General features: G+C 46.5%; 1 protein-coding gene across 2 annotated transcripts; it reads right to left on the minus strand.

The window, feature by feature from the left end:
- Positions 1 to 1505: 1505 nt before the first annotated feature.
- On the minus strand, positions 1506 to 23054 carry LOC118506570 (1-phosphatidylinositol 4,5-bisphosphate phosphodiesterase). 2 transcript variants are annotated; one of them, XM_036043910.1, is made up of 12 exons: positions 22794 to 23054; positions 19038 to 19331; positions 18875 to 18934; positions 16156 to 16293; positions 14203 to 14282; positions 10156 to 10232; positions 9924 to 10083; positions 9654 to 9820; positions 7304 to 9564; positions 7137 to 7226; positions 4962 to 5420; positions 1506 to 4526 (listed from the first exon to the last, which is right to left on the minus strand). In XM_036043910.1, the coding sequence occupies exons 2-11, from the start codon at positions 19206 to 19208 to the stop codon at positions 5172 to 5174; spliced, it is 3453 nt and encodes a 1150-aa protein (XP_035899803.1). In that variant the 5' UTR covers positions 19209 to 19331; positions 22794 to 23054; the 3' UTR covers positions 1506 to 4526; positions 4962 to 5171. The 2 variants fall into 2 exon arrangements, with proteins under 2 accessions (XP_035899803.1, XP_035899804.1); XM_036043911.1 differs by having other exon boundaries at positions 22681 to 23054.
- Between the last annotated feature and the right edge of the window lie 308 nt (positions 23055 to 23362).

Consider the following 23362-nt stretch of genomic DNA (forward strand, 5'->3'; position numbering starts at 1 on the left):
TTCTTCAGGACTATAGATTCAAAGCAGAGAAAGCAAAATATAAAGTGGATTTTCTATAAATCGACCATTGCGATGGAGACGCCTAGTACCTCTGGTCATCTAACAGCAAGTGAAACACAAACACTAGCAGCTTCATAAGGCTAAAGTCTGAATAGATGCCCCCCCCCCCACTCACGGGCACTCATTTTTACAAGTGAGTTACGCAAAAGTGTATCTTTTACAGGTTTTTTTTTTCTAAAGACTGTTTGTGACAATAACTTAAGAGATTTCTCTCGAACTAGTGTCTAACAAATAGGCCCCATTTATTATTACAAAATGAAACAGAGCAACAACAACAAAAAAAGAATCAACGAAAGCTTGCAGATACACTACCCAGGTGACGAAAGCCAAAGATTTAATAATGACCTCTCCCAATACAATCGTTTCCGCTCGTTCTAACGTCGGTTGTGGTTGGATTTTCATATGCGTGCAAACCTAAAACGCCTACCCTCATGCACACAGTCCACGCTGTTGTCAATCGAGTTTTCAGTCGCGTACGGATAATAGCGCCGGAAAGACGCCTGAAACCATGAGTAATGGTGAGAAACATGTTGAACAATATCGGAAAGGTACGCCACGCTATTGGACATTGTTAGATACATCTTCCTTCCAACTACTAAGAAGACTGGTTCTTTTTTGGGCTAAAGTCTGAATAGCTGCCCCCCCACTCACGGACTCTCATTTTTGCAACTGAGTTACCTAAAAGGGTATATTTTTCAGACTTTTTACTGTAAGTATTCAATTATTTATAATTTATTTATTATTTTTAATTATTATAAATAATTATTCCAACGATTTCTCACATTTTTATTTAACTTTTACCTAAATTTAAGGTAACTCAGTTGCAAAAATGAGTGTTCGTTAGTGGGGGGGCATCTATTCAGACTTTAGCCCTTTTTTGTTCCTATTTCCATTTATTTTAGCGTCCATTCAAAGTGAAGAAATACCGTCGAAGGGTGAGCAGCGTACGGAAGGCTGAGTTGGTCAGAGCGACATCCCAGGTAAGGTTACACAATTTGGCTTATGTCTGAATAATGACCTCCCCCCCCCCCCCAGCTAAGGGCATTCGCATTTCGCATCTGATTAAAATAAATTATTATAATAATAAATACAAAATAAGTAAGTAATAACAGTAAAAAGTCTGTTAAAGACAACCCTTTGAGTAACTCAGTAGCGCAAAGTGAGTGCCCGTGAGCTGGGGGGAGGGATCTTTACTCAGACTTTAGCCAAACAATTGAACTTAAATTCAGAGAAAAAAAGAACATGGAATAATTAATAAAAGAATATGTTAGATGCGACAAACGTGGTGTGCTTCACTGTTGGTTTATGGTGCGAGGGTGACTCAATCGGGATCGGGTTCGGAAATCACTCTAATAAGCTTCGGCTAATAGAGTGCTCAAAGTAGAGTGATCTTGAGAGAGTTACCTTCGTCACGAGGGTAACTCAACGTGCCCAAACTAACTGCGTTTCGCTATCGTAATAGAGTTCATTTTTATTAATGATACATATTACTGTTCTGTTTGTTTGTTGTTCTAGCAGTTGCTGTTTCTTGATCTCTTCTTCTGGTGTAATAATTACAATTACCTCTATATTGACAAATACCAGGGGAAGGGGAAACGAACAGCAGGCAGGTGGTGTGTTTTGCACACACACACACACAGACTAAGGAGAATGACGTTACGTTAAACACGGGGACAGGCGAAACGGAACATGGGAAAACGGACGTGAAGAGGGGTGGATGAGGTGGGGTTCGCCATAATTCGTATGTCGGTGTTGTTATATGTATGTATTGTTCACTACTCTTCTTTTCTCTGCCTCTCTCTCTCTCTGTGGCTAACATTGAAAACTTAACAAAAGACTCACCCGACGACACACACACACACGTCGTACCACCTTCTTCATGCCTTTTCGTGCTGTTCGCTTCGCGCATTTTCGCTTGCTGTTCGCTCATTTGCCACTTTCGGCATTGTTGTGTTTTACTTCGGAATGATATAAATATATTCATACTAGCACAGCTTTAATCGCCCCCCTCCCCCCCCCCCCCCTTTTTTGTTCCTTTTTGTTTCCTCTTGTCGCCACTTTTTGCTTTTCCAGTTTATATGTGTGTGTATATGCGTGTCCCCATCCCCCCGTTTGTTTGTTTGCTCTTACGATATATAATAACCATACTCTTAAAACGTAAACGACTAGACCGTGTTTTCGGCGCATTCTGTTCTTGCGCAGGTTGGGTTCTCCTTTCCTTTCCCCTCTTTAGTGATAAAACAATAGAGCGCGTGTGCGCATATGAGTGGACGTGTGTGCGCGCGTGTGGTTTGGCGTGAACTAACTGTGTGCGTGTGTGCGTGTGTGTGTGTGTGATTGTGACGGAAGGACACGAATTCGAGCTGCAACCACCAGCGACGATCGATCGATTTCCGCCCACTTCCCGTAAGAGGATGGGAGAAAGCAAGGTTACGATCGCAGCCGTTCGGTAGCTGCATTCGAAGTAGGCACTAAGTATGACTCTCATTCGTTGGTTAAGACTACAAGAATCTACAGATACAAACGGGTGGTGGAGGAGAGAGAGAGAGAGAGAGAGAGAGAGAGAGAGAGAGAGGTTGTTGTTCTAGGATTGTTTTCCTTGAATCATTTCTTCTTCTTCTAACATTGTTGCTGCTTTCTCTCCCCCCCTCACTCTTAAGTGAGTGAACAGCAATTAAAGATATATATGATCTAATCCTTCCCCGACACACACACACACACGATCGCACGATCTAATCGAGAAAAGTGATAAAACATTACCTCGTCGTCTTCTCGTGCATATTTCACAAACGAAAAGAAAAAAAAAACAGATACAGCCAATGAAGTATGGTGTATGTTAGTGTAAGTGTGTGTGTGTGTGCGTGTGTGTTAGAGTGGGTTCTCATTTGGTATCATTTGCATTCTCTCATCACTTTTGGTTTTTTGGTTGCTTGCGCCATAATTAATATTATTGCCCTAAGATTACCGTTGCCGATTTTGCTAGCTCTAGCCAGCCTTACTTTCATCCACAGTTTTGCTTTCTTATTTTGTTCGGTTTTCATTTTTTGTCGTCTTTTTCCATCTTTCTTTAAACCTTCTCGGGCAAAATCTTCTTATTTTCTCCCCCGGAGAAAAACCACTTTTGCTAGCCCTCTTACTTATCGTAAAAATGGAAAGAAACGATACACACATAGCAGCAGATCAGTTTGGTTACTGGCGATTTGGTTTTGTTGGTTTTTTTTTGTGGTAATTTTGTCTTGCTGTGATTTGCTTAACTCTTAAGTGGGGTTTTTTTTTATATGTAATTAATAGTACCCACACATACACGCACGCACACACAAACACACACGCACACATACGCACAGAACAGGACTGTTCTGTACTTTATCACTACGATTTACTTCTTCTAGTATTCTTCTCTCTATATATATTTATGTGTATTCCCTTTTGCAATATTAGGCTTAATGTTTGCCGCACTACACACACACACACACGCACGCATGCACGCGCTCATTCAGATTGCAACAGTATTGGACCATTAGAATCGCATCGATTTTTTTAAACACACCGCCGCGCGTGTACTTTTGATATAAACGGTGTAGTAGTAGTAATCATAATAGTAGTGTGGTGGTGGTAGTAACATTGCTATCCAGATAAAAACGTTCTGTTTGGTTTTGTTGCGGGATGTTTTGCCTTATTAATTACCGTTTACCCTGTATATTATTCTAATACAACGGGTTTCCCGCTTGGTTTTGGGCCACCCCTACAGCCGGCGCAGATGGCAAGAGCTTTGCATGCATAAAAGGGGGGGGGGGAGGGGGGGGAGCGGAAGTTAAAACGAAACAAAAACAACCCACGACACGCCGTTGGCTTCAATTGACATGGTTTAAAGGATAGGTGATCACTTGCAGCTGGAGAAAACCCCAAACCGACAGGAAATGTAACAACGTAAAGCTAATAAAACATAATAGATAGCGGGGTGGGGGAAAACGTTTTAAAAAAAATTAAAGAGATAAAAAAACGCACACACATAACATAAGAGACGCACGCAACGTGCGATAATATGCAAACGGACCGAAACATCGATGGAGGCGCCTGGTACGTTTCAATTTTTTGTTCCCACTCTAGTTCACCAATTACGTCTGTCTGCATATCTCTCTCTCTCCCTCTCGCCCTCTTTAGATTTATAATGAATATGTGTGTGTGTGTATATATATATACGTCTACTAGGGTGTACAATTTCTATCGCTGTGTTTCGGTTGTTCCTTTGAGGCCTCCTTGCCCCACTTCCTTTCAATCCACGGTATGAAGGTCCACCACGAGAGGCGTGTGGGGCGTGCTTGGGGTTTTTGTGTTTGTCTGGGCGGTAGTTTTTGCAGCGTCCTGTTGCCCTGCTCTTGTCGAGGTGTGCAAGGTTTTTAGGCGAAAAATTCATACTTCGATGCCAGCTTATATTCCTCCTCGTCCACTTTGTACATTTCGATGAGCTGTGTTCGAGAGGTTGGAAGGAAAAAGACAGACGTTAAACGTTGTTAGCAGAACACGCACTGTGTTAGTACATCTAAGTGAAAAAGTTAGCTGAAAACGGATTGCTTCACTATTGTTTCATTATCTTTTAAAGGGAAGTTTGTTCGTCAGTTTGTTAGAAATGTGTGGCCTTTCCTTTACCAGAAGTGGCAGAGCAGTAAATTTAATCTCTATAATGTGCAACAGGTGCAAGGAATATAATAAGATTTTGATTTTTGGAAACAATAGAAGCTACAGCAGGACAAACGAAACAAACAATAATAATTGCATGATGATGCGCATTCGATCAGCAGTAAAGAAGTAAAGCAATCAAACATACTATAAACGATATTGATTAAGAATGTTTTTTAAATAAACATAAAAACAAAACAAAAGTACAATAAACCATAGCTTACATTTACTAAATAATACTTTTCTTTTGCATTTGGCACTACACGCGTAAAGCTTCTTCCTCGAGAACCAGAGCACGTTGGCACTCCACAGCGGGGACGGGCCACCGCACCCGCGGGTTTGTGGCCGGTGGTGATGGTGGTGGTCGTGGACCGAAGGAAACTGGTGGTGGTGATACATTTTCACACGCACACACACACACACACCAACAGTCGTCACGAACAAATGCAGGGACAGTCGGATTGTTTCGCTTCCTCGCGCTTTCTCGCTTCCTCGATCGTGTTCAATCGGATCAGATGCTGCGCGGACGGTGGTGGAATGGTGGAGAAGCTACGAAATGGGACGGGCGCCGCCGTTACCACCGCCGGTATGGATGCGTTGCTGTCTGCGCCGGTTGACTTTTGATCGACATTAATGCTAGTGCTACTGCCGCTACTAATAAGCTTACAGCCGTTAGCCGACAGCTAATACAATACCGGTGGGTGGTGCAAGTTTACCGCGATTTTGTTTAAAGTGCGCGCACACACACACACACACGCACGGTTGATGTCGGGCGGGAGTAACATAGAAAGAAAATGGTAAAGAGGGCGTCAACCGAAAAACGGAGATAAAGAAAGGAAATTTAAATTAATAAACACATTAGCAGAACAGGTACGATGTAAAAGAGAGGAAAAGAAATAAGAGAAAAAAAACTATAAAAAATAAAAAAGCTAACAAAACAAAACACAGGTGACAGGGTGTACTATTACTTAACAATAAAACGAAACGAAAGGTGGTGCACAAAAAAGAAGCAAAACAAAAGAAAAAAGGAGGTAAAGGAGTAGAATCGGCCCACAAGCTGCATGGGGCGTGCATACAAGTTGTGTGGTGGAAGTTCACGGTGAAATGTGTGCATGAGTATATAGGACATAAAAGTAATAAAGTAATAAAATTATTTCGTGAAAGCTTCATAAAGTATTCATTCGAAATTTTATCATAAACTTTTTTGATGTTTGAAATATATTTTTTTAAACTTGTTTAAAATAAATAGTTTATAAACTAGCATTAAATTAAAATAAATAAATGGTTCATAAACTTGCCAAAATGATCCAAAAACTAGATGAAATAGTAATTTTTAGTAATTAAAAAAATAATTTGTATAGATAACTTGATCAAAAATTCGTTAAAAAAATCATTTGAGACTATACGGCGACTAGCCGTCACACTTTAAATAAATAAAAATAAATAAAAATCATTTGAACTTAAAATTTATAGAAAATTATATAAAAACTATTTCTACACTTCACAACGCCAAATGAGCATGATTTACATAATTTATATACAAAACTTACTTGTGAGTTCAAATTAAAACATTTTGTTCTATCTCGTCATGTTCTCATTTCACTGTGCACTTCCACGAAAGCTTGCGTACAAGCTTGCAGTGCATGGAACAGCAATTTTTGAGCCTTTGCTACTCCTTTACCGAAAAAGTAATGTAAAATAAAATGGACCTACTAGATGGGCCGAAATTTTTGTGAAGCTAGCAGCGTGAAGTAGCCTGAGCAGGATTTGGGGGGAAGACTAGAACGGTGGTTGTTGGCCACAGTGCGCCAGGTGGGGTAGTGGTATGCGCTGACCTCAACACACATACACACACACACATGCACTAAACTAAGTCACTACTACGGGCTGGCTACTAGAATTACTACTGCTGTTGCTGCAACGGCGGCCGTTGTTAAAGCTGATGGTGCTGCGGGATTGCTTCGCTGCGCATCACAACGCTTATATGCTTATCACAACGATACTTTGTAAGTGTGTGTATGGGTATGTTTGTATGTGTGTGTGTGTACAATATTATATTACTGATTGCGCCAGTTGGCTACACTTCACTAGAACGAAGATCACAGAGTCGGAGCGTAGTACGCCGATGACGTTATGGATGTGTGAGGATCAAGTAGGAACGGACAGGAGAAGGGAGGAAGGAGCGAGTGGGTGAGAAGACAGGCACAAACACAGGCAAGGCAAGACAACAGGCAAGATGGTTCCGAAAGATTAAGGTCAGACAGACAGGGTATGTGGGTATGTGAGATGGTTCGGCGGACGCGTCCGAACCCGGGGACACGACTCTACACGACCGTTTCGATCGTAACGATCTCCCGCACACCGCTCACTAGACCGCCGCCGCCCGGACACAACGCTACCTTTTGCACATCGTTCGCCAACTCCTCCAGCTGCTTGTCGTGGGTCACTTTCAGCTTTTCCTTCTCCCGATTCTGCTTGATGGTGGCAGTCTGCAAAAAGGGAGAAAGAGAGAGGAAGGTGTACGGTTTTGCAGGACCCATCAACGAGACCAGGCACACACACACACCTTTTTCTCGTCCATGAACCGCTTGATGTTGTTCTGCTTCTTCTCGCGCAGCCGCCGATCCTTCTCGCCCTTGGTCTTGAGCGTTTTGTCGTTCGCGACCTCCTTGGACGTTTCGACCGAGATCTTTGCCTGGCGGCTGTTCAGCTCCTTAATCTCGCGCTCGTGTTTCGCCTCGAGCTGCTTCATCTGCGCGGCCTGCGTTGTTTCCATCAGCTTGCGCAGAATGTCCTGCTGATCGGCGAGCTGCTGCTTCAGCAGTTCCCATTCCTCCTTCTTGTGCCGCTCGGCCATCTCCGTCCACTGGGTGTTCTGCTCCTGGATGAGCTTGCGTACCGCCGGATCGGCCTTGATCTCGTCCTTGCTTTTGCCCTTGATCAGCCGCTCGATCGCCGCGTTCTGCTGCTTCTGCACGCCGGCCCGCTCCTTCGCGTGCTTCTTCTTCACCGCGTCCAGCTCCTTCTGCTGCTTTTTGGCCGTCTTCTGGAAGCCCTTCTCCTGCCGCAACGAATCGACCGTGATCGGGTCGAACACGAGCGGTGGTTCCGTTACGCGCTGCTCCTCCTTGCGGGCCTGATCTTCCTTCTCCTTCTTGCCCGTCTCCTCGATACCCATCGCCTTCATGTTGTCGGAACGCTCCTTCGCCGCACCCATGAACGCGCGCGGATCCGACAGCGCATCCATGAAATCTTCGAACCCGTCCGGCACGTAGATCTTCAGCTCAATGTTACAGAACAGCATGGGCAGCGACATCGGGAAGTTGGCCTCCGTGCGGAGCGAGATGTGCCGGTACCCGCCCTGCAAACCGTCCAGCGGCAGGATGCGCTGCCCGAGCAGCTTACCGTTCTCGTCGTACACACCGAACCGCAGCACGGCCAGATCGGGCAGCACTACCTTGCGGAACAGGAACGGTTCCTCGTTGTACACCGGGTTCAGCCCGTTGGCCGGGACCATGCGCGTACGGAACTCCTTGCGCACCGTGTCCGACGGTAAGCCGTACATGTCCACCTCCACGTACGTGCCCACCTTCTTGTCCGAAAGGAACTGGCCGGCAATCACCTGCACCGCGCAGGACGCCGCAATCACCCCATCGACCGGGGCGTCCGCGAACGGGTCGAAGCTACGGTCCGCTCGGCGCATGAAATCCGGCTTCAGCAGATAGCCACAGTTGCCATTGTACTCGAACTTGCCCTGATTGAGCTGCATCGGCAGGTCGGATGTTTGGAAGTTGAGCGACACCATCTGACAGCCCGCATTCCAGAACACCTGCGGCATGTAGTTGGACGAATCGGCCCGTGTGCCCTTCGGGTAGATGCGCGACATCTGCCGCTTGTTGTAGTTGACGAACTCGATCGCCTGCGACTTTAGCAGATTCATACCGGTCGTCTCCGCGAACGACGACATGTTGTGGTGGACGTTTTTCTTCTCCGCGTAGTCGAACGTCTGGAATTTGACCGGCTGCGCGTAGTTCACCATCGAGGACAGCCACGGGTGGACGTTGGTCGTGGAGCCGGTGTACTGGATCGGGGGCGCCTCTTCGCCACCGTCCTGCGAGGCGGCTGCGGCTGCCACCGGTGCAACGGCGGCCGCCGCCGGCGCCGCTAGTTCTGCAATCTTGGTCGCATCGACCGGTACCGCACTCGCGTCCTCCTTGTCCTCGTCCTCAATCACGAACTCGCCCTGCAGGAACAGCTCGAGCTCCTTCTTTTCCACCTCCGGCTTTAGGCGCTTGTTTTTGATGAGGATCTTGCGCTTGAGGGCGGACGGTGGTGGAAGCACTGCGCCCGGTTCCAGCGGAAAGTCCTGAATCGGTTCCTTCAGCAGCAGATCACCCAGAATCTCGTCGCAGTACTTGGCCAGCTTGTACTGTTGCGATTTACAGCAATGGTTTTCGAACGACAGGATCACCGGATAGTCGGAGGTGACGAACGCGGTATCGCGCAGCGCGTAGATCACATCCTTGAACAGGATATCGGTGCACATGGCCATGCCGTGCGTGATGATCGGTTCCTCGTCCTCGCCCTTACCATCCCAACAGTCCAGCTCGACGCACCGACAGCCGGCCAGCAGCGTCTGCCGGTACATCTCGACCGAGCTTTTGCCGCCAAACTGGCGGCCGGACAGGTACGTGTTGTGGGACGAGTTGATGTAGTAGTGCGACAGCGGTTGATCCATATCCATGTAGATGTCGAGCCGGTCGAGAAAGACGGGCGCGTTCTCGTCCGACATGAGGTACCGAATCAGGCCGTCCTTGGTGAGTGTTTCTGGTTGGAGCAGAAGCGAACCATCATTAGTATCGTGTGCCCCCCCTCCTTATCTGGGCCGGGGGCCGGGACCCACCCGTCTTACTTACTCGCTTCCCGTGCTTCATCGTTCTGCTCGTACGTGGTAATAATCTCGAGCGCTCGCTTTTCATCGTACAACGGGTAGAGGATCTCGTTCAGCCGGGGATCGCGCTGCTTTTCATTCAGAAAGTTGATAAATTGATCCAGATTGATGGCATTCGCTTTGCCCTGCGTGCTGTTGGAGCGAGAGAGAGAGAGAGAGAGAGAGAGAGGGAGAGGGCAAAGTAGTGAGCATATTCATGTTTCAGACGACCCTTCCAGCGAGTGCGCTGACTTACATGGACCGGAACAGTTCTTCGATGTCGTTACGGGGACAGATCTTGTGGTACAGTTCGTAGAACTTTTCGAACGTAAAGTCAGCCTTCTCGATCACGTCGTTCTTGCCACTCGGCAGACCCAGATCGGAAAGAATCTGATAGACTAGTTTCTCCGTTTTGCCTGTTGATATAGAAAAATGAGTGAAAAAAAAACAAAAACAAAAAACAGGAAATTCAAACGACGATTTCTTACCGGAGGCGAATGTTCGAGCAACCACCTTGACCGGCACTTTTCCACGCGGATCGACTAGAAAGCCCAATCTCATCCAACTGAAGACGTAGGCGGGACAGAGCAGTTACACGGGAGGGTAAGGTAAAGAATAGATATTGTGTTTGTCAAACATAATGAAAAAAATTTGATTGTACTACTAATAGGGCAAATGATTAGTAGCAACAGCTTAACTCATGCGATGGAAACATAGAAAATATTAGTGAAGGAAGCCACCGAAGCTATCTTATCTAACGCGAGGCACAATTAAAGCGTGTCCCTGATAGGCAAAAGCATGGCAACAAACAATAATGATTTTAATGGTTGTACAAAACTATGTATCTACAGCATTTCAAGGACATTGTCTGTGGCGGATGATGGTGGGTTAGCTTAGCATCAAAAATACTACTCTAATAACTATCTTGCACTTTAATAAGGACGTTGGCAGGGAACAGTTAATTAGGGGATATACTTTACACTGTGACTCTCATGCTACCGGCGGCTGTGTGTAATTAATTGTTTGGAAATTATACAGTCACGATGAAATTTGGTCGCTTGACCGATAGTTAAAATGGTGTCTGTGTGGTTGGGGAAATGTTACCTGAATCCTTAATTATTTTAATCATTTATAAGCGAATATTAAACATTTTTAGTAATAATATTAAATACAAATTGTAGTATTAAAAATATTTTTTTTAATATGTTCATAGTAAAGGGCCGTGCGTTTCCCAGCTGTAGCAAATCTCAATCGGTGGACCTTTGCTTATCCTAATATGGCTAAGGCAGAAACTATCTATTGTAGTTTTGTTTTCGAAAACCATCCGAAGTGAATTTATTTTAAACTAGCTATGAACATATTTAGCAAATCATAAACTATCTCCCTGCTAACGATAAGACAGGTGATAATACAGCTCCATCAATGGGCGATGTCGACGATACCACCACGAGCAGAAAAAGAACAATGGTGGCGTAAAGGGCAACCGTATTCGATCAGTTCCTCGATCAATTTACACCTGCAATAACCACCACCACGCTGCATCATCGGCCTGCACATGCAGCAACCGACACAACCAGGGGGAAAGCGAGAAAACACTCCAGTATTTTCATGTGTAAATATTTTAAGTGCAAGCAAGGCAGAGAGCAGCGCAGCCGTGAGGCGCAGTTGGTGGCCTGGAAGGTGCGGTGTGTAATCAGAGCAGGCACACATGTCTCCCTTGTGCCATATGCTGTGCCCCCGCTTCTTTTCCCTGTGTGTGTGTGTGTGTGTTTTTGCATTATTATCCGTAATTGAGCACTCTTAAGTGTGTGGCTAGGTAGATTGCAAAACTGAGATCGTTAGTTTCCGTTCCGTCCGGTACTACACACTTCGCGCAGCAAGATTATGTTCAACAACACGTGTTTTGGATGTTTAATGGAGGCGCCTGGTGGCGTTGCAGCTCCATCACTCGTATGTGCCCTTCTAGCTTGTAGTCGAGCGACGTTTAAATGAATACACACACACACACACGCGCGCACGCACACACAGTGAAGTGAGGCGGATAATTTAATTCGATTCCCATCTACACCTTTCAAGCTTGCGAAGGGAGCAGCAGCAGCAGCAGTGTGGTTATGATCGTTCCGCGTTTGCACATTGAAGAAAGGTGCCAATTCAATTAGCTTTCGTTACTGAATGGGGCTGAATGTGAAAAGGGCGCGGTTGCGGTCGGAGCTATCATCATCACCATCGACGGCGTGTCTCTCTGTGATGCCGAACGGACGGAGTGGGATTAATCGAGCAATATCGACTTCATGGGTAGCAGCAGCGTGTGGTCAATCCGAGGGAAAGCATCGCGACGAGGACGGCGATGATGATGATTGAAGCATGTCCGGTCGAGTATATCATCTGCTTGAAACTCAATTTGCCTCATTTGCATGATTGTTGAGGATCCACACTTTCTTTGGTCTCTCTCTCTCTCTCTCCCTCCCGGTAGGTTGATCCGTCCAACCTCCACACCAGGCTTAAATTATTTACCATCAGCTGTTGTGCGTTTACCGGTGCGACACACCGGGGACGGAAACGGCCGCCTAATGTTCTCCCCTTTTTCCAGCGGAGAAACGTTTCGCGATTATGATTGCTAATGGAGGATTGTGTATGCAGTTTGAATTTAAGGCAAAATCAATACCCTGGCACTTCATGAAATATATAACGGCCACTTACGAGATGTTGCCACCATACATTTAGGCGATAATTTGCGATACCAACTTGTCAACGCAACAACGTTCTAGCACAGTAACACTACTGAGACACTACAGGACACAGGACAATCTCCGTGAACGAACGAGCGCGATAACGAATTGGGGCAGGGGTGAAGAAAAATGCTGGCTTTGGCTGATCGGCGGCGGCTTTCCACTTACTGCTTCATCAGGTTAGTCCTGGGGCACACGTTGTTCATTTTAATGTTGTGAGTAATATCGCGAAGACCCTGCTGCCATAGCTGACACACGGAAAGGAATTGACGGTAAAAAACAAATTGAACAGAAAATTAAAGCTTGATTTTCATTTCTATAGCTGAGCATCTAAATGATCATTAGTATCGGTTTTCCCGAATTACACCCCCCGGGTGAGCTGGATAAATCAGGACAATGCTTGGTGTTCTGCTATTATCGATAGTTATTTTTGGATTCCTTCTTTCTCAGCTCAATCCATCTGGCGGACGACAGAGAGAAAGCGCACCAAGCAAAGGGCTTTAAATGTTTCCCATTCATGCCCCTTTCCACCATGGATCATCCGCAATCCAACGTTCCGGAAACGTTGGTGTCATAAAGATAATTAGAACGAGATTCCGCTACGATTACGAGCTGGTGGAAAGCGTATCGATTGTACGTTACGATCAAAATTGGTTATGTGTAAATTAGCAACTCTCTCAACATACCAAAACTAACCGTCGCACTTTGTCGCGCATTGCATTCACACCACTCAACGCGATAGGACAGGTGTCGGCTTGTTGATATTGCCAATGTTATTACAGCTTTGGATAGCGATAGTACATTCTGCCCTACCGATGGGACCGAACAGTTACGAAACAGCGCAGATAGCAAACATAAACCAGTACTTGGGAAGAAAATGTGATGCAAAAAAGCTCTCCACCACGTTACGATACGATCCAAAGCAAAACGGAGAGTTTCCCGATCCGGGCTGTAGTGTCTTCTCTCGCACAGGGAGTTGAAACACAATTTAATTTACAGCCCACTTCCTGCTGCCTGTTTTTCTTTTTGCTGTTTGACTGATGTTGTGATCGGTGATTGTGGGATTAGGTTTTAAACTACTGCTTCTGTCCACTGGTAGCGTTCTCACGGACGGACACAGACGATTTGTCGTCTCGCGGGTGACGAGCTGACCACCAGTCGATGCTGTTCTATTGTTTCGTGAGTGACTCTCCAAGGGAAACTTAGACACACACACACACACACCCCTTCCCCGCGGGATGATGACACATTTCCCACGAACGATTGTGTCCAGGCAGGCAGGAGAAGCTAGAAGAGTGCGAGCTAGCTGCAGCAACCAGCGGATGATTTATTAGCCATTCGTTTGTTTGTGCCCTTTTGCTTTTTGATACGGCTGCGGATAGGCGTTACATCGGCCAGAGGGTGTTTGTCGGAGCAAAATTTAAATCATTTACAAATGCTACGTAAAATGTTATCGATGTATTACGATGACAAAAAACAAATCATTACCCCAGTCGAAGGTACGTCAAAGAAAAATAAAACTTACAGCGCCGAAAGGTTAGAGGTTAGTTTGAGAAAGCTTATGAATTAACAAAACACACACACACGGAATAACCCACTTTACCATAAGTCATGCATAACAAACACCGTAAGAAGTAGAAAACATAGAATAAAACACAGTGTATAAGACAGCGAGATGTATGTGTGACCCATGCAGGTTGAAGTTAATGTCACAGGAAGCGAAGTTATAAAGCAAGTGGAAAACATGGTGGAAGAAAAATCTTAACGCCAGAGCATGCAAGTGTAACGCAGCGGTCTGACACTTACTGCTTTTTGAGTGCTGTCATTGGGCAAAAATTGTTGGCCTTGCCGTTGTGGGTGATTTTGCGCAAACCATCCACCCAGATCTGCCCGGAAGTAAAGGTGTGAGATAAAAGAGAGCGTATTATTAGGAAGATGCACCTCTGCAAGAGATGGTAACTGTAGGAATTGTTTTAGAAAAACGCCGTGTTAAATGAAATTCGATCATTTGACGGTATGATTGAACACGCACACTCGCCCCGATGCGGAATCTAATTTAAACTTCATCTTCATATCCTTCAAGTAGAACGGAGAGCACGTGCGGGATGTGCTCTGATTAACATTCTGTCATACGTTAGCAGATCTCTGAAATTGGGCAAAACTCTACGGTTTCTACGTTCGTTTCGGCTCGAACGCATAATGTCTCAATTAATCGTGTTCCATTACAGCGTGCCGTGTCAGTGAGCCGTTTTGGTGTGAGGATGTCAAATTTTGTGAACAACCTTTCAAATAGTAAGGTTCCTTGTGCTTGTGTAACAGAATTTATCATTACTCGTCCTTACGAGTTTGGAGATCAATAACCTCTGTCCAAAATTGTTTTCAACACGGCTAGAGCTGCAACAATGTTCAGCGCTTATCAGTTCTGACAGAACAAAACACGGACACAAGCACAACTAAGCGAACAGCAAGAAGAAACTAAGAGAGGCACGTTCAATCCGTCCACAAAGCGGACTCGGAAAGATAATTTCCAGCCGTTGACAGTTGACTATTGACGACAGTCGAAAGCCATCCCATCAGATGGCAGATGATTCCTCGCTTCATCTTCCCTCTGCCGGAAGGATTCGTCGTTCACGCTACGATTGCCCTCAGGCAGAGTTCATGCGAGGTCGATTACACGGTTGGTGATGCCTCCACGCGGAAGGATAAAGAACGCCGCCATCAATACTGAGCGTAAGCCTGTAGCGTCATGTGAGGATGGAACTGAAGCTTGGAGCCGGGTTTGATCACCGGTTGACTGAGCAAATTATCTGCCACTGGATATTAATAATAGCTTAGCGTCGTACGTACATGTACGGGCATTGATGATGGCACGCGGCAGCCATGACACGGTAACAACAAACTTATCATACGGAAGATGGTCCTTTCTACGCAGGCTAGTGCTAGTTGTTTTAAGGATATGTTCAAATAAAGCATGTCTTCATCCAGCACAGCAAATGTCCTTCCTTCCGCTGGACATCTCCCCCAAACGTCATTGCTTGGGGCCTACTAGAGTTGACTGTGGTGGTCGCTAGTGGTCGCTTTGTTGTGTTAAACCGGTGTGCCCCTAATGAGCGCTTCGAAAAGGCAAAAACATCCTTCGCATCTCCCCAGATTCCGGTGGCGTCAACGTAAATTGCGTTTAATTAATGTACATTCGATTCGACACGGTGCAGCTTTAAAGCGCACTGGAGCGCCCGTGTGAGTGGTAAACGCAATCGACCGCATGATGCTCCGGCCGGTAGTAGTAGTAGTAGTGTGAAGCGTGAAGCAATCGGGTCCCTTCCTTCGGAACCATCCCCCGCCACGGATATGCGCGCTCCGTATGTCACACAACCCCGTAAGGCGAACCAATAATTACGGAATTTGCACCAATCCAGCTTCCGATCCGGTGCTTGAGGCTAACAAGCGTGCAGACGAGTGTTTGCTAGCAACAGGTAGCAAAAAAGGACGTTAGCAACGAACGAACGGTACGGCTCCAATTCGAACGATACTATACGAGTCATGCAGAGTCAGGTTGCCGGCCAGTCACCCAGTCACCGTTGCTGCTTTCCTTGTGCGCTGTCGTCCAGGTGTGTTATGTTGGCTGATTGTCAAAACGAACCATAACACCACACACACACACACACACCAGCATCGGCGCACCAGCCGGCATGTCGTCGTCTCGGTTGTGCGAAGATGTCGGGAGAACGTGATGAGTTTGGCGTTTGCCTGCCTGCTTACCTTGGCCGTTGCTGCGTCCGGGCAGACGACATGCTGATAGTTGATGTTGATGTAGTCCGTGCCGGAACAGATGGTCAGAGATTTTTCCTCCACATTTTCGCCGTGCTTGTTGCACAGTTGATTGTACAGCTTCATGTCCTGCGGGAAGAAAAACAGGGGGGGTTGGAATAGCGAAACGATTACCGAACCGTCCATTCACAACATTCTCGGAGAGGGCGGGGGGAGTTGTTAAAGCATAATCACAAAGTAGTATCGCTTGTCGGTAGGATTAAGGGGTTCCGTTTTTTGTTGTTTTTCTAATCACAAAAATCACACAAAAATCGTTGTTTAACTAATTTTAACATAGAATACAAGAGACAATAAAAACCCAGGTATGACTGCAAATGAAAGCTTCCAACTTTGTAGAATAGAAGAGCAACTAAAAGAAGCGGGTTCTGCTCTCCCCCCCCATACGTGATTCGCACTTATGCATTAATGAATGTATGAATGTGTGTGTTTTTGCTAGGAAGAAGCGTGAGCACTCTTCCGGTGAAAGTAAACGAGACACCGAAAAGACTCACAGGCATTAAGCACGAAACGGTCCTTTTTCTAATGGGACCGAGATGAAAGGCGTTCACGAGTAGAACCCTGAAGGAGTACACACCCGGCAGGAATACTACAAGGCGCGCCAGGTGTTGATGTGGTGTTTCGTTAAGTTTAGTCTTTTGAAAGCAAATGGACAGTTTTGTTGTTGTTGTTATAATTGTAGCATAATAGGACGCCAGGATGGTAAACAATTGAAGGGTAAAGAAAAGTAAAGGAATGTTGCATCTCTTGTGATGCTTAGGATCCCCTAATGGTACGAAAATGATGAGATGAAAGTGGCAACTTTTTAACGAAAGATGCTAATTACACATTGAAGAAGATAGAGAACGTTTGAGGTGGAAAGTAGAAAGAGTAGAAATTAAGTGATAAATTGACATAAGCAAGTCGCAAATCAAATATTTCAAATTCAATGCTGTTTTTGATTTATTTTAAAAATAAAAGGAGTTACGAGAAATTCACATCTCGAAGCCACACAATTGCTTTCCATCGATCGGTATAGCTCGCATCAAAAACTTTATACAAATCACCCGCAACAAGTGCCGCATTCGATGGCAAATGCTTACCACCCCGTATAAATACTTCCACTCTCCTTTACCTGTGCCGAGCAAAATTCAACCCAACAAGCAACACGCGCCATTCGCGAAACGGAAATGGGGCTGGCTGGGTTGATCAGCATTCAGGGAAATATTATTTTCCCTGAGCACCCATTACCCATCGAGCAAGAGATCTACCTTAACGCAATCGACTAGTGCCACGTTGTTGCCCCGGGTTTTCCGGTTCAATTTCTTCCCAATGCAGCGGGGGAATTGGTTGCACTTGCAATGTATTTTCCCCGCTTAACCCTCACTTCCACCCCGAGCAGTGGGAACGCAGTGGGAAACACATAAACAGGAAATGGAGCGATAGAACCCCCTGTGACCAGTAGAACAACACGACGGTGGCGAGTGCACGAGGTTTTTCTCTGAACTTTCACCGATTGCAAACGGCTCAGTTTTCCAAAGTGAACGGCAATTAATGAATTCGCGTTGCCGCCCGAGTTTTGCCCCGAGGTCACGTTGTGGTAGCGAAACAACGGTTAATCGCGCACAACGTTATTTGAGGCTGCTGCGGGTTTTGCGTGGTTGACGTTGCACGTGCTTTGCGCGTTAATCCGGTAGCCGGGAGTCGGTCGATTAGGTTCTCTCCGGTTGGGTAATAGCTGTCGGTTGTCGCCTTCGCAGGTAGCGTGAAATTGTGGAAAGTTGAATTGTATTTATATAACAGCGTGCTCAACAGGTGAACAGGTGGTAAGTTTAATCAATTACTGTAAAACCGATCATATGGTGGCAAAGGAAATCGGTCTAACCAATTTAAAAGTCATTATTTTGGCAAATTTAGCTCCATCAACCAATAGGGGACATTTGTATCTTCTTCTTCTTTCTTGGTCTGTGAAGTTAGTCCTGCGTACGGAGGAGTGGTCTAGATTGGCCCTGGGATTTGATCTCCGATTCTACCGTGAAGACCGGCGCCGTTATCGCCTCTGCCACTGGATCGCCCCGTTATCGCTGTAGCTTATGATATTCACCACGTCGTTCGGTTACGTCCAAGTGGGATGGTCATGTTTGAGGACGCATTTTCCAAATCTAAAAGAATCAACTTCGACTTGTCAATCTCAAGAAGTCTCGGGTAGCAGGTTCTGGGTTCCCTAGACTTAAGTTACTCCCCATGCTAGCTTATTAATATAATGAAAATTACTTTTTTACATTGAAAAAGTCCAATTATGAACAAAATCGAATTATAACACAAAAAGGGGTCGATCTTGAATGTATCCTCGGCCTCAAGCATAACCATTTTAGTGCTATCGTCGTGGTGATCTTCGCTTTATGATACACCGTAACAAAGCGTTTCCTGTCCGTGGTCTTGTCCGCATTTTTATATCCTTTTGCGTTAACACAATTTCCCACTCCATTTGTCCATTTGTGTGCCTTCGCTGTGGCAGGAGTGTAAAATGCGAACCAATGTAAAGTCCTGTCAATTATCTATGCCTTCATCATCTCCGTCGTAAAATTGCATTCCCGTCGGAGCAAGTAGTATGGGCAGCAAAACAAAAACAACGGATGCACATCCTGAATGCGTGGAATGCAGTCGTGCTTACCTTCGGCATTCCGCCCGCTCTGATATCGCTCACTTGACATAACTCAATAACGTCACCTTCCTGTCGCGTTCCGTTTCAGGTTTCCAGTTGCGCGTGTGAAGAAAAACCAAACGAATTTAGTAGAGCCGCGGGGAACGCGATTAGAGTGTGACCCCGTACTTACCCGGCCTTCGCTTTTCCAGTAGATGAAGAACCCGTACTCGTCCACCTTAAACGTGCAGTTCGGTTCCAGCTCGTTGTTGTCCTTCTCCTCCGTCCAGCGATCGAACACGCATCCGGTGAGGAGCGGTTCCGGCACCGGGATCTGCCAGTTGAACTCAAACTTCTTCGTCATCCTGCCGGTCGCGTGCTAGCGGTGATGGTAGTAAGCCGACTGATCGTGACCGACTCCGGTGGCGCACTCAAACAAGCGGACGAAGCGAAGATGATGGTGGTTTTGGAGAAGATCTTTTTTTATCTGCAAAAGAAAGACGCCCAATGGGAAAGTCGGTATTAGAATGCCAGCTGCCTGTGAACACACTGTGGTGAAGCGGTGTGGTAGGATAGAAGACGAAACGAAAGGAAAATAGAAGCGTAATTCAATTTCTTGCAATATCCTCTTCCTACGGGTATTTCTACTTGTAACGAGCTTTTGCTGTAAAGCACGCGACAAAGGGCCATTGGCTGTAAAGCGGCTCGTGTGGCGCCTTTGCCATTACCCGCGAAACCACACACACACACACACACACACACACACACACACACACGGAGCCATTCGTCGCAAGTGTAGTAATTAAATAAATCAAACAACATTTATTAAATTAAGCGTTAGCACGGGTGGACGCGAGCGCGTGTGCGCAGCACACACATTGATTGGAGGAGGGATAAAGGCATCCGCGGCGGCACACGGTCACGCCGCGAGTTCGATTGGACAGTAGTACATGGCACATGCCCATGAGGTGCGCACTATAATAGCGAGAATGGAAAAAGGTGCTTCAATCATACACTGTTCTGTTCGCGGCTCTAGAAACCGGCCCCTAGCCGATGGCACCAAAACGGGCACGTGCCGCCATGGCAGTTAAGCTCGACATTCTCGTTCCAGAAATGGGAAGCAGTGGTACACACACCCTGGTACATACGCTAACACACGGCGACGTAATATCTTGAGCAAATGGCAACCCCGGGGCGCAATTATGGGCCCAATGGTCGTGGCAAAGTGTCTTAATTTATCTAGCGCTGCTAGTGCAACTTCGACTCGACTTTTGGGGCCACAAGCTCCGAAAGCGTTGTGCTCGGAAGGGGATAAATCTCAGCTCTAGCTCCGATTTGCAATTACCTGTTTGTTTGTTCAATTAGCAGCTGATCAATCAGGCTGCTGTAGCACGGTATTGACTGCTATTATCGGCGGAACAGAGATTAAGGAGCCAAAGTGAGCGATATAGGGTGCGATTTTTTGTTGGCGGTTCTCAAGGCACCAAGTAAGTGTATTATGTGTTGTTGTAACACAAATGTAAGCCTGTAAACTACCGGTGAGGAATATTGGAACGGGTCTCCGAATTCATTGGAACATTAGTTAAGAGATTTGGTAGCATTATACCGGCTCGTTTGACTAGGTATGTCGAGCTAACTCCACCCAAGGTCATCCAATTCCTCAGCACCGAGCACCAGTGCTGCACGCTACACCCATTGCCCTAGATTTGATGTGGACGTAGATTCGCCATCAATTATTCACCATTGGTCCCAGCGGGTTGGGAGGCATCTTTCGAGCGAAAGGGTAACACATCAAAGGGAACTGCTTTAACTGGTCGCCAACCGAAAGCCCCAATTCCCTCGTTTCGAACGGTTTACGTACAGTTAGGATAATCCTTCGCGTCTATAAATAGGCTCCACACTATTAACACTTATTTGGTGTGTCAAGCCAAACACATCGGTCGCCATTTAACGACCACTTTGATCGTCGACCGGATGCTGCTGCTGCCGGTTGTGCACAGGAAGCATCCATCCAGACCCGGGTCCGGAGTGTGAAGGAGAGTGCCACACAATTCAATAAACAGAGAAATAATGTTAACCCTCGCGTTTCCCGGAGATAGGGAGATGCGAAGTTCAAGGACAGCGGCAGCAGCAGCAGGAAGAGTTATTCGATTACTTACACTGACTTCCATCTCCGTCACCGAGCACACCGAGAACGAGTGATGGAAAATGTCAATCGACGACCGAATCAGCTCACAATCGCACGGGTGTCGCTAATGGAAAAATCTAAACCCAGCGATCGTAACGTGTTTGACGTGGAGGCGCATCGCCCAAACCTTTAAACACAGAATCTTCTGCCAGGAGCATCAAGATTAAAGAGAAGGTTTGAAAAAAGAAATAAAACACACACACACACGTACCAAATCAAGATGCCACAAGACGCGCCTTCTGAGACAAGTCAAGTGGTGGTTTACGGCCTCCACATCCAATGGAGAGCACAGATAATCAGATCCAACATCGGGGGAGGGAGGCAGTGGGAGAAGAACATCGATTTAGTGGGTAAGCAGCACTGGCTGGATCAAAGCGTATCCAAGTATTGAGCCATCCTATCCCATCTCCATCGTCGGACACGTTTTTGGAGAGGGCACAGGCCATCTTACAGATCAAACGATTACTTTCTTCCCATCGGTTCGTGTTCTTGCCATCGGCTTGGCATCGGCTGTTCGAGGGATACTCAACCGCTAGACCTTACCGAGGCTGCCAGGATACGGAAGCTGACCGATTTCGTATCATGAAATGTAGTCGTAACCGCTCTCCATCTAGCACTTTGTCTACCGACGTTACTTCCTCGTTGTTTCGGAACACGGACGCGGAAGGTTGTTCCTTCACTATCGCCACCAGTCGATCTCGATGTACTTAATGCAAAACAACAAGAAATACAAAACTTCTACACACATATACAGCTGGTACAATATGCTGGTCAGGGGCTCTTCAGCCGTCCAGCACTTGGTGAACTAGAAACCTCCCGGTCCGAAAATAGATTTCGTTGAATGTTTCGATGGGGGGTGATGGGGGCGGGATTGTTCTCTGGGGAGAGGGCGCACGAAGCGCAGATTGAACGCAGACGGAAAACACTTTTCCAATCGATCTTGTTTCGAGTGTGTGTTTAGTGAGGTTATGTTACAGCGCGCAAAACCAACCAACACCCGACGACCCTGCCACACCGACCCCACCTCCTTCCCGCTCGGTTTCCCTCAACACACTCCGGGGTACATTATTGTTGCAGATATGATCAATAGGCCCGCCAACATCGCGCTTGAACGTTGTTATGTGTTATTTATCTCTCCCTTCCACCGTCTGACCCAGTGGATGGTTCGCCGCCGCTTTTGGGGGATTCCTTGTACGTGTTTGGGGCGGGAGGGGGGGGGGGTTGAGGTGTTCGGTTCGGAGAGCAAGCATGTAACACACGGAAACAGAGCATGTAGTTTGGAGCCGTATGTGGAAGCAGCAACAAGACGCGCGTACTGTACTCTTCACCAGGACACTGACCTGGATCAGTTGCGTTTTCCGTTTGAATGGGGATCGGGGTTGTAGTTTTTCGCCCTTTCCCATGAAAACGAACCTTATTGAAATTGATAGGACACTGGGGGGTATTCTAAACGACTCGAAACAGGCCGATAGCGTGGCGAGATTGATTATTGGGCCAGCGAAAGGAGAGTAACCTCTGGCTGCATTACATTAGACATTAAAGCAGAATGTTTCTTGACGAAGAGAATTAAAAGCTAATTCACAGGACACGTAACAAACGGCACAGAATTCTTTCTAGAACCATACGAGACACACGCAGCAGGATCTACCTTTGGATGGGAAGCACTGGTTTACCGACCCACCACCGATACAGGAACGCTAGCAGCAGAGCTATCGCAAAGTACACCAGAAACCACTGCATAGGACCAACCACAACACTCACTCAATCTCAGTGGCCGCTTAAGATGGATGCGCAGCCCGGCAACTGTAGCGTACACTTGCTTATTTTTTCCTCCACAAGTCAGTCAGTCAGTCTGCCAACTGTTTTTCCCACTTTCACCGCCAGAAGCGCCCGAAGAACACACAAGCTTTTTGCACGGATGCTTGGAACCGTCTGCCAGCGTAACGGCCCAACGGTGAGAGTTTTGTGTGGGTCTGGGGCTCAACCACTATGTCTAATAGCTGGTCTGGACGACCGTTGAATGTTTGGGGAGTACTACCTTCCCACAGGGATAGCGCGATAGAATGACTGTGTGTGTGTGTGTGTTGGGACGTACGAGTCCAAGTCGGTCCCTAAAGGGCTCGGGACGGTTTTTCTAAGTGGAAGGTAGTATGTTGTGGCCGCCTGGGGAACCTTAAAATTCGATCGTCTAATGGTGATGGTGGTAGGGGCGGTTTGGCCCCACCGCCACTTCGATTTGAAGTGTTTCCTCGCATAAGGACGACGGCAGGATTAGCACGACGACACACGCATCCTCGGTAAGGTTTCCCCCGCGAGGCTTTAGCGAGGCT

This window comes from Anopheles stephensi, chromosome 2 (assembly GCF_013141755.1).
Source record: "Anopheles stephensi strain Indian chromosome 2, UCI_ANSTEP_V1.0, whole genome shotgun sequence".
Classification (NCBI taxonomy): domain Eukaryota; kingdom Metazoa; phylum Arthropoda; class Insecta; order Diptera; family Culicidae; genus Anopheles; species Anopheles stephensi.